A 20592-nucleotide genomic window follows, 5' to 3' on the forward strand; every position below is an offset into this window, starting at 1 on the left:
AAAAAGAAAAAGGTGGTTCATTTTCCATTTGATATAAACTTGCACTCACTCATAAAACATGGCGGCTTTGATTTAAATACATACAGGAGATAGATAATGATATTTTAGTTTCTTAAGGAGAAGTGTTTGGGTTGAAGTGAGTAAATCAAACCTGTGCTGTTGAGAATCTCAGTTCGAAAGCAACAAATCAGATCTAAAGGGGAAAGACAGTAGATGTCACATGATGTCTAGCAGAGTGTGTGACTGTATTTGGTAATAACCTCTCACTGCCTAGCATGTGACTCATCAAACCAAACATGGCTGTATGGTGTCTCAAGGGCGGGGACAGGCATTCAAATGAGCCTTAACAAAAACTCAAAGCATTTCCTTCCCTGTCCTCACAAATGAGGCAATAACAGCATGATGAGGGGGAATACCAGCAGCATGGGCCCATGTCTGACCTCAGCCCCTGGGAGTGGTGTGTGGTTGAACCTGTTTAACCTGCCAGACCCGTGGAACCTGAACTGCAGAGATGTGTCTTAGATAGAAATAAATTACATTTATTTTGATGCAGTTGAACCTGTGTAAGTGTTGATGGCTGCATGTTGTGTAAAAGCAGAACAGGTGCTGAGTCACTCTGTTGTTTACCAAAAATTTTAATCTAAAATTCAAATACTGAATATTAAAGGTTTTATAGAACATTCAAGTCAAACATAACACGAGGAGAATTTATGAGGTGAGCAATGCCATTAATCACTCCAGCAGCATCTCTCCACATCTAGAGTTCAAGCTTTGGCCTTCCATCGCCACAACAACATACAAAAACTGTCAAATCAACAGCAGCGAACACAGTCAAAGCCATAGATGATAAAATAAATAATTTAAAAACAAACTCATCAATTGGAACTAAAGAGCCTGGATTTGAAGGAATCAAAGGAGGGAGCAGATCTGATCGAGAGGGGCTGCTGCTATAATGAAACAGTCAAGGGGCTGCAACAGGAAAGGTGCCTTCACCCCCGATCTCAGAACTGAGTATCGAGTAAGACGCCCTGGAGGTGGAGTAAGGGGCTGAAAGGTCAGAGATATAGGAAGGGGGCTGTCCATTTAAGACTTTGAAAACAAACATAGGAGCTTGAAATCCAGTGGAGAGAGGCCACAATAGGGCTGATGTGGTGTCTCTTCTTAGTACATGTCAGGAGTCAGCTGCATTCTGCACCACTTGCAGATGGGAGGGGGACGACCCTGTGCACAGGGAGTTGCATTAATCTAAGTGGGAGGAAATGAAAGCATGCGTGACTTTCTCAAGGTATTTGAATGAGAGAAAAGACTTGATTTTGGCAAAAATGCAAAGCTGGAAAAAACTAGCTTTTACAACTGCATTGACCTGCCTCTCAAACTTTAGGGTGGAGTCAAAAAAAAACACACCAAGGTTTTTAACATAAGGTTTAACAGGGGTGGACAGGTTGTTGGTAATTGAATTGATAAACTCATCAGGGAAAAATACTGCCCAACTTCAGTCTTTCTGTCATTCAGCTGCAGGAAAGTTTAACCCGTCCAAAGACTACATAGACTGCACCTGCCGTTTGGTTTCAGGGGGAGATACAGCTGTGAGTCATCTGCACAGCAGTGGAATGAAATGTACTATTGAGTGATTTGACCATTGTAAACAGGGAACACACAGATCACAATATGGACTTGAAATTTAATGGCTATTGATTCTTAAGATAGATTCTGTGGCAAAATTTGAAGTGAATTAATTTGTTTATTTTGATTTTTGGATGAGTTACAGATATTTTCTCCCAGACTGATTCACCAGATCTAATTTCTACTACTTTTTAAAACATTTAGTTGAGTATAGTTTGTTTTATGAAGCAAATAATACATACTGCATATGAATGATAGTAAAAGGATAAAGAGGGACTTCATGCTTCTGCCATGATTGTCGATATTTGAACAACTATTTGTCACACTCTTAAGTAGGAGTCCAACACTGAGTCTATCTAATGAAAGTAAACCACAAAAGATCACGCTGTGCATGCAGTCTTCTCTGCATTATGAATCTACCAAATGATTAATATCCTAAACTGATATTTTTATTCTCTGACTCTTTAGGTTGCTGCTGCAGAAACAAGTGACACTTAAGATAGGATTGGATCCATGGTCAGTTCAACGCAGAGAGGGATTGAGAACAGGGAGGATAAAAAAAGAATGAGAAACAGGATGAGTGGAAAATTATAGCCATAACTCCACATGTAGTGAGACGTATACTTTAGAGTGGTGTGGTACTTGTAGCTGACTGAGGACTGCAGAGCATCAAAACAAGCGGAGCTCTGAATGAAAGTGCCACTGCTCTTTTCCTGGGATTAGGAAAGGAGATTAATTATGGAACGTCCCTTTAAGCTCATTCTGCCCCTTTAATTAAACCTAAACCCTTATCTGCTCACACATACATTCACTCCACTCTACATGCACTCAAGACTATATGCTGACTCCACTACACTTTATCTGCATCGCCTCTTCACTCTTTCTCCTCTCATTTTCTCTCCTTCTCTTTCTCTATTGTTCTCTCTAGTTATACACACACACACACACACACACACACACACACACACACACACACATACACACTCTCTCAGTGCCCCTGTTGTGTGGACACTGTGTTTCGGCCTCCACTTAGCAGCAAACACCAAGTGCCTGTTGTTGCAGCCAATCCGATCCCTGATTTTGCTCTGAGGGCTGAATGATTGGCTCATTCTGCAGAGGAGTTTAACTGAGGATATCTAAGTCCTGATGCTGTCTGTTGACTCAGTAACAGACGTTTGTGTGTGTGTGTGTGTGTGTGTGTGTGTGGGCTTGCTCGAAGGTCCTTCATTTTTCCATATAAACAGGTGAATTCTTGCTGATTATTTTCTAGATTTATTGATTAAATGTTTTGTCTCATACAGTATGTGTCAGAAAATGAAAAAAAACTGGCTGTTATAATATTCCACAGCACATTGTAGCATCCTTAAATAGTTTGTTTGTTTGTTTTATTCAACCAATAGTGAAAAGCCCAGGATATTTATCCTACCATTATTTATGGCAAAGAAAATCAAATCATCAAACACTCACATATTAGAAATTGAAAGTAATGAATATTTGAAAAAAATCACTAATATAATCAACAGGCTAATTGATTAATTAGTAATTGTTTCATCTCTAAACAAAACAATAAGTGAAAAATCTATCATTGAGTCTGGGAGGAGTCTGAGTTTCTGTTTATTCATGACAGTGAAAGACGAGGGTGTTAGCTCACAAGTGCTAAACTCTGGAACTGTGGACATCAGGGGATATTTTATTTTATTTTATTTTTTGTGGTCAAAAGCAAAAATCTTGATGCATCTTGTACTTCTACTCTGCTGCATTTCATAGGGAAATACTGTACATTTAACTCCATTTATTTGACAGCTTTAGTTACTAGTTACTTTGCTTATTATGATTTTAGATAGAAATGATTAGTTAATTTTATGAGGTATGACGCACTGATACAGATTAAGCAACCCAGCGGTATATAGTTAGAATTAGCAACACTATGAACATTAATTCATCAGTAATAACAATACAGTTAAATAATTTGTTATAACAAATTATAATAATATGGTATAACATATTTAGTACAGTACACTCATACTCACTTAGAACACTTAGTTTTGATACGTTACAATTTGCTGATAACCTTTAATAATATTTTCACTACAGGACTGTTAGCTGTAATGAAGTAAAGCCTCTTCTCTTCTTTGAGTCAAGGATCTGAATGTTTCTCCCACTACTGGTTATCAGACAGTGATGTCGATTCAGTGGTAGATAAGACAGATCAAAGGAAATGAGGGGAGGCAGAGAGATGGGCAATGTAATGTATGTAATATACACAACTGGATGTGTTCATGTTCAGCACCTTCTCCCCTCAGCCACCAGGGACCCCCCTGACATCCAGGTTTATATCACACGAATCGTCAGTTCCTGGGTATCAGGGGATGTTTTCCCAGTAAAGACACTGAGCGAAGTAAACGCTGTTATGAACAATACTGACAGGCGAAGCGGGTTTGTGTTATAGTGGCCAGCAACGGCAGCAAAACTGATTTTTTTTTTTTTTATATGAAAATAACACAAATCATCACTCAGGAGTCAGTCAGATGGTGTAGTGTACACAACCGGAGAATAAATGATATAAAAATAACTGTGATAGGGAAACTCAGGACTCTGGTCCCCTGACACAGCCCTGCTGTATTACACTCATGGGAATGACATTATGTGTGTCAAATTTGCTCTTAATGTGGTTTGACCCTCACGCCCTGATGTGAAGAGCATGAATAAATGATATACTAACACTGTGTCCTCGATGCCATACCAGGGTTATTCAAGGCCTCTTTAAAAGCATCAAAACATGTACTGGTGTCCGTATTTTGATGCTCGTCTTGAACCAGATTTGTCATGTTGACCATCGTTGTAAACACTCGCGGCGCATCTGTGTGCGAGTGTGTGTGAGCAGTGAGGGTCCTGACCTTCTGTCTGCTAATCCCTGGTGCTCTCCAGATGTGACAGAGACCACAGCGCTGTCTGTCTGTGCACTGTCACACATGGCCAGGGGGGCTGCTGCCCTGCCCCCAGAGCCGCCAACATCTGTAAACAGCTGCTAAACCACATTTCAATAACCTGCCGCTGTCTCCGTCTGTCCCACCAGAGCAGCATCGTTCCAAAATGAGATCCGAACATGGGATGAGATTTTCATAAGCTTAGAACTGGGTTGGCACAGAGGCGGAGTGACTAATTCATTGTTACCTTTCAAATTCTTTGTTTAAGCAACAGTTCACCCCTAATGTAAAATGAACGGTGGGATTAGATGGCAAAACACCTGAAGCTTCTCTTTTAAAAACAAAATGTGGTATTTAAATTACAAAGTTATACTGAAGGTTATGTATAGATTATATAACAGGATTATATGGTAACAGACAAAAAGAGAAATAAATTCTAAAAACTAAAATTTTATATTAGTTCTTGCAATATGTAAAGCATTTAGTTTTACATTCTACATGTACTGCATCTAATGTTAGACATGAAACAGTGAACAAGTGAATATAGTTCTCCTTATTTTTATTGTATAAAAAAGAAAAAAGTACAAAATTCATGTAGAAAGTTTACAATAGAAAAAAGTTGAAAAACAGCAAATACACACTGCATGTGACTGACACCGAGCGTCCCTGGTGGGAGGGAGGCGGGCCCCTGAACCAGGAAGTGCGCTCTGATGAGAAAAAGCAACCGCGGGAGAAGAGCAACTGCAAAGTGCTGACAGCGCCGGGCTGACCATCACCTGCAGGGTGAATGATTTCAGTACTGACAGGTGGACATGTGGAGTATCGAATGGGTTATTTTATCAGACATTACTATGCGATGACAGCGAATATGGCTAAAAACACAGCTAGCAAACTGATCTACAAATATGAATACACAAGCAGTAAACAAGTGTCTACTGTGCTAGCATTGCCACTTAGCCACATGTTAGCTGAACATCTGCAGGCTGTGGTATCATCATGACTTTATACATGAAGGCTTTCGAAATGGCCCTGTGCTAAAAACATTTAAAAAAAAAAAAAAAAAAAACATTGCAGCTGAGGCCAAGTGAGAGTGGTATGATGAATACGGCAAAACAAAACCTGACGAAACACGTTTGCCGAAGCCAAAAAGCCAAAGTTTTTGAGGTGTTTTAAGTGTAAAAGGTCAAATACTCCATTAAGTGGGCACTTCAATCCAAAGTACGTTACAGTACCTACATGCATATTTTTTAGCATGTGTAGCACCAGTCGCACTACCACTGTCCACATTAGAAATACCGGGTTTAATCTTGAGTGAAATGGGTTTTAAGTTCAGTCAGTTTAAGCTGTTAAACAAAAACTTTCAGTATTGCTAACAGTGTGTGAGGCCTGATTCCTTCTTTGTGCTTTAAAGAGTATACAGGGAGAGATTTGGTACTTTTCTATCTCATCTGATAAATGTTTAAAGCCAATACATCACTTTCAGTTTCTGGAAAGGGTCTTGTCAGTGTGTAATGCTGATTATACACAAACACTTCACATCATAAACATAGTACCGTTGAAATGATTGAGGCTTTTTTTAGATTTCTATTCTGATAACAATTGAAATGAAAGTGATGTATTGATTTTCAATGTGTGTATTAACAGCTTTAACTCCGATCTTATTCGACCTGTTTTAACAGTTACAACTTAAGTACAGCTTAATTCATAGTTCTGATCAGGAATGTAAGAAAAAAATAAATAATACATTACATAAAAAATGAAAAACAAACAAACAGAAAAAGCTACAGATAAGCTACTTTCCAAAATAAATTATGCTCTTAATATGAGCAGTTAACATTTTTTTTCCCAAACTACAATGAAAATAATCACAACCAAAGGGGTTATTTTACAAACATCATCAAATAAGTTTCAACAATCCAAAGATCCAAGTCATATATTTTTTTTTTTTTAACTCATGGAATACCATCTCAAATCCACTGGATTTAAATTCAGACTTGCTCTACTGTTGCCAACGGCCGCTCAGGAATTACAGAAAAACATCTTCCAAAAAACACAGTGAACTCTCGCTTTGATAAGTACTTTTTAAAGTTCATCACTTAGATTCATCTTTTAGAAGAATATTTACATACGATAATGTAGCTATAAACACTGTCAACAACACAGGCGAGTGGAACCCTGCCAGCTCCCAACACTGGCAGTATGAGTGGTGTGGAGGTATGTACAGTGGCAATTCCCTGCGTGTGTGCGTGCGTGTGTGTGTGTTTCTGTCCTGAAATGACCTTAAGCCATGCTGAAGTTACAACATTTGAATGTAATGCAAATGACACTTGAATTTAGTTACTGAAAACAAAGCACTTAAAGAGAGAATGTGTGTATTTGTGTGTGTGTGTGTGTGTGTGTGTGTGTGTGTGTCTGATTGTCCTGGTGATTAGGCCCGCAGCAGAGAGCTGAGCAGAAAGGCACATCATACGATGAAATGAAGCAGTTTCAGATTGGGAGAGAGAGGTTCACTCTGTGCTTGGCTCTCTGGTGGAATCACACCTGACTTTTCCCTGCGATGCAACTACAGCGTCCAGTTTCACAGTTTATAAGAACAAGGGCATAGGATGCAAAATAAAGACACCACAGTGATATGCACACGAGTGACGAGGGTCAAAACATTGTCTGTAATAATTTGTTTTAACAAACTCAGCACGATGGAGTTTCCACAGCAGAGGAAGTTATTATCATTACTGGAAGGTTTTACATAATCGAAGGGAAGAATTGGAGAGATATCATCTGTTGGGACAAAGAGGACACATCCTCCAGCAAAATAGTGGCTGATATTAAAGAACTAAAAAGCTCCAAAAGATGATCAAGACCTTCTGTTCAAAACCAGGTCATTTACAAACAGAGTCCTTCAAGCCAATTCTGAAAGATCTGTATTTACCACAATATATAAAAACTCTGATATCTCAGTATACACTGTTTGACCCAGGTCAGCCATGCACACATACACACACTGACTCACACACACGCCTGCTACATAAACAGCTGAGCCCCGGGACGTTGACAGAGACAGTGAAAGCAAATTGATTTTACAAAATATACAGGTAGAAAATTGACGGTCAGTCCGTCAGCTACAGTCTGAACCAGCAGACTGACTGACTGACGGACAGACTGTCATTCAGACAGACTGGCAGAGTCCAGTTTCTGCAGGTAGCATCCTGATCACAGGTAGACAGCAACACCTCCAGCTCCTTCTCCCAGATTCTTTGTTCAAAACGATGCGTTAGTCCTCCAGTCGGGATTGTTCTCTTCACCAGCCACAGTCTGACAGCCAGTGTGACCAAGTCCTGAATGTAAAAAAGTTGCCATGGTAACCGGTGGTTGCAGGCGAGAAAGCTGCCTACGTGAGCCTGTAGAGAGTGCTGAGAGTCTGGGTGACGAAGTTGAAGAGTCCTCGGCAGGCGTCTCTCCAGTCCTGCCAGTGGGGGGCAGCCTGCTGTGAGAGAGAATAACAATGATGTCAATGTTTGATTATTCAACATCTGACCTTTTTTGACATGACAAGATGCTAACAATGTGCATTTATTGACAAAATGACCAAGAAACAGCTCATACAACATAATAGACTAAATCACACTACTTCAACTTCATGCAAGTCACTGCTGTCCCCTGTTGTCCAGGTTGACATGTGGAGCAGCAGCTAAGAAAGACAAAGGTTCCAAAGGTACTGGAGTGGACTTGAATATCCACAAAGATTCTGGAACCAGTAAATATCGAAATGAGTCATGTGACTTTTTCTCAAAGTGTGTCGGATGATAGTTTATGAAGCGGCGTGGTTTCAGATTTGAGGCGTCTGAGCTGCTGCAACATTTCTGAACACGTCAGCTGTGCCAAATGTTTAAGAAATATCATTTGAAAACTAAATACTAACAGCCTGGGTGGAAAGAAAAAGATCCCTTGAAGCTGATTATTCAATATCTCACAAAGGCAGAGAAGTCAGCATTGAAGAAAGCAACATGATGTCATGTTAAGGGAGAGAAATGAACAGAGGGATGAAGTGGAGAGAAAGAGAGACTGTGTGTCTGCATGGGCAACACTCAGCACAGCTCAAACAAGAGGATAAACAAGTGTGTGTCTGTGTTAGGGATGCTACTCTGAACTGCCTGAACCTCACGTGCCTGCGGTTAACCCTCCCTCCCTCCTTCCCTATTTCCTTTCTGTACAGTCTCCATCCCTCCTTCTCTCATTCCTTTTGTTTCAAACTGTTCATTTACAAAAAAGTGTCTGACTGTGCTCTTGGCCCGGCTGGGTTGTAAACAACACACACACGCACAATTTCCCCAATTTCCCCTTGAGAATAAAGTATTTGTCATGCACACACACACACACACACACACACACACACACAGAGCAGACAGACAGGACACAGCTCAGTGAGGGCAGTAACCGCAGAAACCTGCTACACATGTTTGCAAAGGGGTTGTTACACCCTCATAAAGTACATATGTGTGTGTGTGTGTGTTTGTGTGTGTGTGTGTGTGCGCGCGCGCGCGTGTGTGCGTGCAGTCCATGACAGAGTGAGAGCCAAGGGTAGGTGACGTCATCTTTGTTTATGTGCATAAGGCGGGATGGCGAGGGAGAGAGAGCAGTGGAGATGTGTGTGTGTGCATGTGTCCATGTTTGCGTGTGTGTGTGTATGTGTGCGGTGGGGGAGGAGGTGGAGGGGGGGGGGGGGGGGGGGGGGGGGGGGGGGGTTGCTGCCAACTCCTCACGCGATCTAGAGCACAGAGGGAGGGAGGGGAGAGATAAAGAACTGACAATAAAAAGAAGAAAGACAGCAGAGGAAAAACATGCTGTTATTTTATCAGGGTGTTTTAAAACCAAAAGGATTCTCACGAAAGTAAAGTGAGATTTTTTAATGTACAAAAATGACATGACTGCCAATGACAGGCAGAGAGAGAAAGGAGAGGAGGGAGACAGAGAAACTGTTTAGTATGACTGTGATATGGAGAGAGAAAGAGAAGAAAGTGAAACGATAAAATGAGAGACAGAGGAAGGAAAGAGTCAGAGGGAACAGATGAGAGAGACTAACAGGCTCACAACACACAGATGACATTGATTCACTCACACATGCAAGTATTGATCTGTCTTAACTACTGCACGCACGCACGTAATTAAGCATGTATGCAAACTCACATGTTCACCCATGCAAGAACATGCTGGACTGATAAGACAGTTATGTCTGTGTCTGTGCCTGTGTGTGTGTGAGAGAGAGAGAGAGAGAGAGAGACAGAGAATCAATGTGCCTGTGCTGTGTTCAAGGACACTGTAAACATCGTACACACCCACAATAACCACTAAAAACCACTACACAACAACATGTGCGACCACTGCATTGAGACTGAATGTTCAGGTGTTGTATTGGCGTCTCTCCCTTCAGCAGTTTTTAGTTTTTTATCAGCTTGTTGACGGTTTGTGTGACAGTCAACATCTCAGTCACAACTTTTTAAGCCTGGTTTATGCGTCTGCGCAGGATCGACGCAGAGCCTACGCTGTAGCCTGCGGTGGGGTTTCTATGCCACTGTGTGTGGATTTCAAAAAACGGTAACTGAACCTGAACGCATCATGTTGGAGTTGGAGCTACATTACACAACAGTTACTTTTAGTGAAATTACTGCAATGCAGAAAAGAGAGAAAACGTCAGAGGAGATGAGGAAGAAGGAGGCAGAGTTTTCTGTGCTTGTCTGGCCACTGAGAGACATGGACGACTCATGCTACCAACAGTTGTTGCAGTCTGCATTGCCACGATGTGTTGTTACATTTCATCACCAAAAGCTCTGCAAAAAATCATAATCATAAATAATTTTTTTGTTGATTCTTTCTTCTCTATTTTAGGTCGGTCTAAGTGTCCATATTAACTTATGTAAATCAACATTTTGTGGTAACAGTCATGTCTCCCCTCTCCAGAAAGACTTAAACATTTCCAGTTAGCTAACTTAATGGTACTAACAGAACATTTAACCCCACCCCTCCTCTTACCGCTCTGTGGAGGACTCTGGCATTATATTCATCTCCAATGGCCCTCAGCTGACTGGCCACTCTCCTGACCCCCATCTCCTGCACTGCCTCTCTCCTGGGGGCTCTGTGGTGTAGTGAAGCCCAGGATGGGTGCTCGTTCTGGGGCAGCAGGTCAGGCAGAGGCGCCTGTTGGCTGGAAGCCTCCTGGTGCTCCTCTCTGTCTGAGTCTGCGGCAGAAAAGGCAAAATACATTCAGAAAACCAGATACTAACAAATAAATACATACAATGCATTTCTCCTTCTTCCTCGTTTTATTTTTACCGTTCTTCTTCCTCATGCTCTGACTCTGTCTCTCTCTTGAGTAGAAATGTGCAAGTATGAAAAGACAGAAGTGCTTTATTGGATACACAGAGCCTCTGGTTATGCTTAATTGATTCTCAACAAGCAGCGTACATTAATGGCCTCCTTACAAACTAATGTAGACATTTCAAGTCAGGGGGATCTGTGCACACATAGTAACACGCGGGCAGACTGCACAGACCACGCTGCCAAGCAACAAAGACTTATTTAATGAGCAAACACACCAGCATACACCCAAAAACACACAACAACATACACAGACTTCCCACAAACCCTCAGTCGCACTGACTTTCAGGCCGTTACTGCTCATCACCTTCAACATCAACACAACTTTGCAAGGAAATGCTCTATAGAGGGAGATAGCCATAAAAGTTTAAATATCGTTTATGCATATGCATGTTTATTGTCTCTGATGCAGAAAAGAACAGGAACAGGAAAATAAATACATTTTTTTTTACATGCAAAACATGTGCATCAAGTCTCTCAGTCTTGACCTTTGACCTTAAAAAATAGTAACTGTGGTTGCCAGTGGGGTAGCTTAGTTCTCTGACCTAACTCACACACACACACACACACACACACACACACACACACACACACACACACACACACACACACACACACACACACACACACACACATCTCTTAAGGAGGCTGATGGGGTGATGGTGACTTATTTTCCTCTTCATGGAACTTGGGAGAGTAATCTCTTAATCTGCTTAATAAGTCTGGTATGGAGAGGTACTGTATGTGTGTTTGTGTTTGTTGTTTGTGCGGGTGTTTTTTAAACAGACAGATACCTATACCTTCTGTCGGGTCACTTTAGTGTGACAAACAAGGCTAAACCTACTAGAGACATTATGATTTGATGAGATCTGATGTGGCTGCGTTTTATGTTATAGAAAACTATTATCTATTTATGTTTACTTACTTGTTCATTTAGTTATTTTTCTTGCTTATTCTATCTCTCTTCAGTTTTATGCCATGGAATAGTGTAAGCATGTTAATCCCATGAATGATTTAACGACCACAAAAAACCTGAAGTATTGACATTTCACCACTTTTTTCTCTTCCTTCTTCTGTTTCTGCATTTGATCTTTTTTAATGTGACACAAAACAAATTAAAAAGTGCTTCCCATTTGTTTTGTTCCATTCACTTGAGACAGGAAGAGATTCTTTAAATCCTAAAGGATATCACAGTAAGTGTAGGTTTGATACCAGTTCTCTGTGAGATGAGTAGATACCCTATTCTAACCCCGTTCTTCGACACACCTTTGGGTCCCCAGCTTGTTTTGTTACTTTGTCCAATCACAGCTTTTCTGTGAGGCGACCCCTGTTTCCTGCACGGAGATGATTGCCTACGGCAACCACAACTCTAGTTGCCACAGAAACGGGCACCCCTGGCAACCACAGCATTTGCTTTGCTAGGAGGATTACAACTGATCCTTTAAAGATGCAGGTGACTAGACAGAGAGAGAGAGACAGGAAGAGAGAGAGACAGAAAAGAGAGAGCGGCAGCAAAAAAAAAACACAAACGGGAAAACCCTGGCTTGTTGCCAAGGTAACTCTAAGGCAGTACTCCTGGAGACGTCTCAGCGTGATTGGCCGATAGAGCGGGGGGCCGAGCTGTGATAGGGTGGACCGGAAGAAAGGGGGTGGGGCAGGGGATGAACCTGCCTGTGACAGAATGACAAGGTGACAGAGAGACCCCCTGACCAGTTGAATATGGGAGCCAGGAGAGACTGGAGGGTGGTTTGGTTGTTGGGTGGGGGCCGGCATTAAAAAAAACAGACTAAATTAGATAAAAGAATAAATTAGAATAAATAAATTAGATAGAGGCAGAGGGCTCAATGATGAGCTGGATAACTCCCTGACATTTTAACAGCACAACTAACAAACTGACTGATAAAACAACTAACTGACAAATTAACCAACATGCTGAAATTGAAACCAGCTAACTGCCTAACTAACAAACTAACTGACTGTTGAACAACCCGACATGATGCAGGTTTACATGTTATCTTCACTAAGCGATAACACTGATTATTTATATTGACTTATTCAGTGATGACTGAATGACTGGCTGACTGATTAATAAAGCAACTGATTAATTAGTCAATCTGGTTTGTGTCTGGTTTATTGACTAACTCGCTGATTGAGCAGGAGATTAACAGAATAATTAACAAACTAACTCCATGGTTAACTGACTGTGTGATTAGTAGACTGACTCATAAGCCTGATTAACTAAATCACTTTTCTGACTCTTCAACTAACAAACTTAACGGCCTGACTAAATAAATGGCTTACAAATGAGCTCCCTGAGAAATCTGCAGTCTGACTGAGTGGCCTCAGAGACCGCTGGTGACAGACTAAGGATAACTGACTGACCGACTGACTGGGTCCTCATGGTGGAGAGGTCGTGTGGCTCTGGTCCTATCTGTTGGCGGCACCTGGATGTTGCTGGATGTCCTCTCAGATCATATTCTTCATTAATGTTTCAAATCTATTGTGCTGTCATCCTGATTGTCCATGCTGTAAATCTATGTTGTTCTATTCTGTACACACAGCATCTATTGCATGTCTGTCCGTCCTGGTACAGGGATCCCTCCTCTGTTGCTCGTCCTTGGTTTAAGCTTGATTACAGATTGTTTAGCCCCTTGAGGAAAATTTGTGATACCGGGCTAAATAAATTATATTTGACTTGACTTGACTTTTTGCTGCCTGGCTTAGCCGCTCAGAGCAGGAGGAAATGCTGCACAGTGTTTCTTTCTTGCAGCCAGAGCACAGAGGACAAGTCTGAACATGCCTGAGATGAACAGCTGACCTACAGCTGAGAGGGGAGGAGGAGGAGTTGAAGGAGGAGGAGGTGGAGAGGGAGGGTTTATCTGTTTACATTATTACAAATCTGTCACAACACAGTGGCTCAATGCCAAATGTTAACCCGCCTTTCCTGTAACCTGCTGGGCCACTGATGCCTCCTGAATTTCCCTTTCTACAGCTTCAAAAAAAAAAAAAAAAAAAAAAAGGTTTAGATTTATTCTACTTGATCCATCACAAGAGAATAAAATGTGTCTCCCTCTTAACTCAAAGCTCTCCTGTTTGACTAAACACAAGAGCCGAGGCAAGTCATAAATCAGCAACTCATAGACATTTTATGGTGCTACACAGAGTGACAGCAGTAGGACAAACTTCTATTCCCAAATACTACTATTACCCAAATAGGTAGCAGCTAAGTTAATTTTTTTAAATTAAAGTTTAATTTTTGACAATGCACAACCAGGAGATTTCCCTTTCTATTAAGTCCTCATTTGAGCCAAATCAAAGAAGCATTTTTGTCCATCACTGCCAATGTAACCTCCCTCTGCTCGCCTCATTAAGTCAAGACAGACACACATCATACATTGTCTGGTGAACAAAACCGTGTTGATTAGTTTTAATGTCTGACTTCTGTGTAGCTTCATGACACAGCGGCCCGCTGGTACAAGGCCAATCTACAAAAGACAAGTCACATGTTTATCCCTGTAACAGCTGTAACACGTCCCCTCACACTGTACTCCCCCTCCACCTGTCCCCCATCAACACTGCCCAAACAGTCTCCTATCATAGAAACACAGCCCTGGGTGCAGTGCACACATAACCAACACTCTCCTCCTGACCTTGATGTTGACTGGGTGGAGGTCTGAAAGGCAAACTGTGCTGTGTGGCTGAGTTTTCATTCATTTACAACAGAAACCTGCATCCACTGCTGCTGTAATCTATCAGTGCAGCGTGTTCCTGCAGCAGTGAACCTGGCGGCACTGGCCATAAATCAATGCTGGCTCTATTGCTGCTCGTTCTGGCAGGCTAAATGATTACTAATGTGCTCTGACACAGATCGCACTGGTCTTGGTGTTACATTGTTCCCTGCCCCTGTCTGTTAAAACAAGGGGAGAACTAACCAATATAGTTTTAATGACACTATGCTACAACTCACTTGTAACTGGTATTAATGTGAGATTTTTATCCTCTACTCTCAGTCCCACCTGTAGGTGATAAAATCATAACCCAGTCAGCACTGTTTCATGCTAATTATAAGTGAATTCCACTATCTTACCTGACTCCTCTCCTGAGAAGGCACTTGGTGTTGCTGCGCCTCCACCCCTCTCTTCCCTCCAGCGGCAGAGTGGCGAAGGAGGGGGCATTGGTGATGGCAATAACGCAGGTGACTGCTGGTGAGTTTGGGTCTCGTCAGGCAGCGGATATGGCAGATAGAGAGGCTGCAGAGGGTGCACATGATGGTGGTGGTGGGGGTGTATGGCACCAGAGCCAGTGGTCATGGTGGTAGTGGTGAGCAGGCTGGGCCAGGTGTGGAAGGGGCGAGGCAGCTCCATGCGGCAAGTATTCTGGGGAGGAAGAGGGCCGTTTCCTCCTCCCCCAGTTTCCCTGACGCTCTCGATGGTCTCTGCACGGGCCATCTCAGTAGTTGCCTAAATCACACATGGAAAACTTTCAAGTACATTTATAAAAACACACCCATAGACAGAAGGTACTGCTGCATCAGAGCACACATTATACACATGTATAGAGCTGAAATGATTAGTCGATTTGTCAATTGACAGAAAATTGACTGGCAACTATTTTTAATCAATTAATTGTTTCAGTCATTTGCAAGAAAAAATAGAGAAAAAATACTTGCACATGATTTGCTATTTTTCTGTTTGAGGTCAAACAAAACAAGAAATCTGAAGACCTCACCTTCAGCTCAGCAAAATTCATTGACCATTCTTTGATGTTTCACAGACTAAAGGAATTATTGAAAAAATAATTGTATCGTACATGAATTTGAATTCAAATGAACACAAAAAACATACTACAAAAACTAAATAATAATCATAATCATAACTATTATTGTAGTTATAATAACACAACTACTAAAAATGAAAAACATCAGAGAACAAATTGTACGTTTTCTGGACAAAAAGTCCAAACACTTGGCTGGGAGAAAATGTGTGAAAAGACCAAGCATTTACCTGTACATTTTACTGTACATTTACTGTAAATTTACTGTACATTTCCCCGTACATTTACTGTACATTTTACTGTACATTTACTATACATTTTACTGCACATTCACTGTACATTTTACTGTACACAATACAGGTCTAATTTTAGCTCCACTGTTTTTTTCTCTTCCCTCCGCTTTACAAAAAGTTTGACCTACCAACCTATATCCTCCTGCTGACCGGTAGGGGGCAGCGGCTGGTCCGCTTCATCATGACCACGAGACTTATGTTTGTAAACAAATCCGTGCCACCCGAGCACGAGGAACCGTGCACGCACACATACGCGGACACACACACACACACACACACACACACACACACACACACACACACGAGTGCAGGGGACCGTGCGCAGCGGCGAGTCACGCGAGCATTACAGGGTAATAGGAAGGAAAGTACCGACGTTCAGCCGTTCAATTAGCAGAAAACGGTGTGGACAACCCCGCGATTAAAGTGTAGCTAATGTAGTTTTTAAAAACTTAAGGAGTTTCAACCCCCCCCACCCTCCCCCCCAAAGAGCCAGGACAAAAAAAATGAAATTTAAACAATTAAAACGTTATTTTTTTCACACTCCGCGGTGTTAACCACGAGGGTTGACCGTCCTCCGGTCCGCGGACACACACTACTGCGAAACATCTCCGTTTGTCGTGTTAGCAAGATTTTCAGTATGTCCGTTGTGTATCAACAGGATGCTGTTTCGTTATGTTTTTTTGTTTTTTTTTTCAACCAGGCAGCATGTTAACTTTTGTGTATCTGACGTGTCGGGACCTGACACACACACATGAAACAAACAACGCGAAAGGGTCGAAGGAAGATCAGCTCACTGACCATTAAGAAGTGGTCCATTTAATGTTACGTGTAATACTGTAAATCTGAAAGTTAGTCAATGTTAAAGTAAGCAAATCGTTTAAAAGAAGCAGCAATAACTATTAATTCATCCAAAGTTTAAACCGCAGCTTTTCCTGACAGCTGGACAGATGATGCAACTCTGCGCTGTCAGATTCACCAGCAGCTAATGCAGCAGTAAAATTCACTTACTGGGTCTATGTGACGATCCGTGGTGAGGCTGTGTGCAGGTCAGAAAGCGGCGGTGACAGGTGGACATCAGAGAGAGTAAAATGTGCAAGAAACAAGCAGGTGAAGCGACAGGTGAAAGAGCATGGGATGTTCAAGTCCAGGCAGGGGGAAATGTGTCACTCCATTTCAAGTTTCCCGTTTCGGATTGTCTCGATGAATGTTGTCTGTTGTTTCTGTCTCAGATTAACCCATCAAAACTTAAATATCGACGCCCACTACATGGACCGAATAGCGGAGCGGGTTCGTGCCTCTGTTGCACGTACTTTCAGGTCTGAGCTCAGCTTCAGTTTCCTCTGCTTTTAGAGGATCTTTGTGAAGACAGAGGATTGGAGTCAACATCCGGTGGGAGTTTTCAAAATAAAATGTACTCGAAAAATATTCCTCAGAAAAATGTCTTCGTTTGGTATTATTAATTTTTTTACGTTGTACAGATGTGCTGAGGTTTTAAACATCTTAAAAAAAGAAATAATTGTGGTAAAAAAAAAATAACATATGGGCATAAACATGCATAACCAATGATGTGAATGCTCCAACATGAAGACATGAGCACTACTACTGGGCACATACCCTCTGTATGAAGTGGCTGTTAATATTTCACGTTTGAGAGTCACAGAGCTCAATTAAAAACACACAAAATTACCACATATAAATGCAAATCTATTCCAGAGAGCACCAAAACAACCAAAAGAAGACTCAATATGTCAGAGATATAAAAATGTGCCTATCATGTTGTTAGTTTTACATGAGACTATATGTACATATGTGTTTTGATGTGTTTAAATCTATTTAAAAAACAAAAAATATGCACTCCATAAAAAGTTCAAACTCAAACATTCACATTTTGTCCTATTATACATGCATATTAAGTTACTTATCAACTCACCACATACCAGATTATTATTTATTTACCGTGCACCAGTGTACAGTGTGTTTTCATCACCAGTTTAATTCTCCATTTTATATTTTGATTCTGCACTCCTGCAATGATGCCTTTTTCTCCAACTCCAGTAAAGACTTTTATTTTGACGGCTGAATCACAGTGTTGTCAAAGTAGTTTGACTTCCTTCACACGACTCCTCATCTACAACAAGTGCTGACATGCTCCCTAACAGGATGCTGCTGTATCAATTTCCCTCAACACCCCACCCCCCACCAACCCACCGCCGCTCTATTTTTCTTTCTTTCTTTTTCTTTCTCTGTATTTTTATTGTTATCAAATTTGAGACTTTCTGCAGGATTACCAAAAAAAACCCCCAAAACATTTCTTATGTTAATCTCCCTCTTGTTGTATGTCTATTTGCTTGTCTGTCTCTGCCCATACTCTCAGTCCAGCAAACTTTACTGTCATCAAAAAGTCCCTCCAAAGGATTAACAATTTAATGTCTCTCATATCCTGTATTTTCCCTTCCTCACCTCTTTAACTCTCTGTATCTCTCATCTCAAGACTCGACACATTTCCTCACCAACCTCACACAGGAATCAACAAAACATCCCCTCATCTACACACAAACACACCCCTCCTCTCCCCCGTCCCCCAGGCGGCCTCCCCCAATTTCCTTCTCAGTTTGACACATCTGCAGCAGCTGTAAACCGACACAATGAAATCCTGTGTAGAGTGAAGCTGAGTCGACATTTAGTGGCGCTGTTTATAACACATTCATTGCAAGTACAGGGACATTCTCCCTCTGCTGACAGCTGTCATTTAGTTCTACATATGATTCATGTAAAGAAAAATAAAGCTCTTTTTCTTGTTAGTGTGAACGTGCTAATTTTAATGGTCTCAAAGAAGGCAAGCAGTAACAGCAGTGAGACTTGTGCAAACAGCTACTCAGTATTTACACTTGACTAGCTGTGATTTTAGTCCACATGGTCTGCATGTTACATTAAAATTTACCTCGTGTCCTAAAGATATGATCATATTCTGTGATTTGCACAGTTTCTAAAGTAAGTAGTCTGTTAAATATAGGTCAGACACAAGCTTCTTGGACATGCATGAAGACTGTACATTTTAAGGACAGAAAAGAAATGCAGAGAATTTCGAGTGTATACATTTGTTGTAGCTGCACAGATGTTCTGGTGCGATGTGACTGCATTTATTATTTGAACCAAAAAATAAAACAATTTTAATGAGAAGACTGCTCCTATCTTTTGTCTATTTGACGTCAAATTTGCAGTGAAGCCATACAACATTTTCTGTCCTCACCTGTAAATTGACATATCGCTCCACCTGCACTTTAAAATAAAATAATTTGGCAAATTTTCATCGCTGGTATGATTTTGTTACTCAGTCAACCTTGTGTCTTATCATGTATCATACAGTCACTGTGGATTGATTCAAAATGAATGGCAATGAAGATCTACTTCCACCGACAGAAACAGGTCTGGATGTGTGTTTACTAGTTTCCTCTGAGGGAACTGTGATGCATATGCATGCAGAGTTTTTTGAAATACATACTGACTTTCTGCATTTAAGCTTCAGTGGTAATCCTTTTGAGGGCGTTTGGGATAGATTTCCTAAACTCAAACATGGCAAATTATAATCCAGGATTAGTGAATGTTTTGTTAACACTCAAATCCATTTATGACAAATCGTTTAATTCCAATATGCAGTCAGCCATTAAACACATCTGGACTGTGACTGGCACATATGGCTACTTGCACACATAATGAATAGTCTGCAGGCACAGTAATTACTGCAGAATATATCTGTACTTAAATGTGTTTCCTTGTACTTGTCTATTTTGTAATCTCACTTTGACACTTCACAGCTTGATGTTGAGGCTGAAGGCTGCAACACTCTCATGAGCCACCCAGGAATATTACAATGATTTTTCATGAGGGAAACCTGCACTAAAGCTACACATCTCAACAGCAGTCTAATTGTTCAAGCTTTTACACCCTATAGTCTGAAAACCCTGCATAACATTAGCATCCCAAATGACTTCAGACACCCCTGCTGTGTCAACCCCTGACCCTTGGATCATTGTGTTTTGGGAAAACCCCTAAGCTGCAGGGCATGAGACAGGGACGTCACAGCCGGGCTGCAGGGTCGGAGGCTGTTTAATTGGCTGGAAATGGCACCTTGTCTCAATACCCCCCTCCACATCCTCCACCTCCTCCAGCAGCAGATTGGTACACACCCCCTTGTTTGGGTAGGACGGGGGCGTAGGGGTGCATAGGGGGGCGGGGTCCCCTCTCTGGTACATGTCCGGGCGAACATCCTCTGCCAGGTTTGAGACAGACAAACAGACTTTGGATGACATGTGGTCAGCAGTTAGCTTGTAGAGACTAGATAATGAATGCTAATGAGAGTCAAGACTGTTGCCATCAAAAATCCTGTTAGGGTGCTTTTGTTATAGTATTGCAGTTGTTCTATTTTATGAATTGTATGAAAACCCTGAATTACTTTAAAATGAATAAGCTGTCGTGAGTTTGTCAAAAGATTTTTCCATAAATTTAATTTGAAAATAAATCACTGTGACTTTTAGCTTATAGGTATGTATATCTGATAAATAATTTCTTCTATGCCACTGTGTAATATCATTCTTAAAATCTTC

The 20592-nt window shown here is 41.3% G+C and overlaps 1 protein-coding gene across 1 annotated transcript; it reads right to left on the reverse strand.

The window, feature by feature from the left end:
* Nucleotides 1-5145: 5145 nt before the first annotated feature.
* Nucleotides 5146-17277, reverse strand: LOC111216916. Its single transcript, XM_022738566.1, has 4 exons — nt 16997-17277; nt 15010-15382; nt 10578-10783; nt 5146-8034 (listed from the first exon to the last, which is right to left on the reverse strand). The coding sequence occupies exons 2-4, from the start codon at nt 15368-15370 to the stop codon at nt 7939-7941; spliced, it is 663 nt and encodes a 220-aa protein (XP_022594287.1). The 5' UTR covers nt 15371-15382; nt 16997-17277; the 3' UTR covers nt 5146-7938.
* Nucleotides 17278-20592: the final 3315 nt, after the last annotated feature.

The sequence above is a fragment of the Seriola dumerili genome, unplaced genomic scaffold, assembly GCF_002260705.1.
Source record: "Seriola dumerili isolate Sdu_G_001 unplaced genomic scaffold, Sdu_1.0 BDQW01000036.1, whole genome shotgun sequence".
NCBI lineage: Eukaryota > Metazoa > Chordata > Actinopteri > Carangiformes > Carangidae > Seriola > Seriola dumerili.

Bases quoted from the DNA above. Each gene is read 5' to 3' on its own strand.
- LOC111216916 (XM_022738566.1), bottom strand. From the start codon at position 15,370: ATGGCCCGTGCAGAGACCATCGAGAGCGTCAGGGAAACTGGGGGAGGA. The intron at 10,784-15,009 runs GTAAGATAGTGG...TTTCTGCCGCAG, and splicing joins CTTCTCAGGAGAGGAGTCAG to ACTCAGACAGAGAGGAGCAC. The intron at 8,035-10,577 runs GTAAGAGGAGGG...TCTCTCTCACAG, and splicing joins CCAGAGTCCTCCACAGAGCG to CAGGCTGCCCCCCACTGGCA.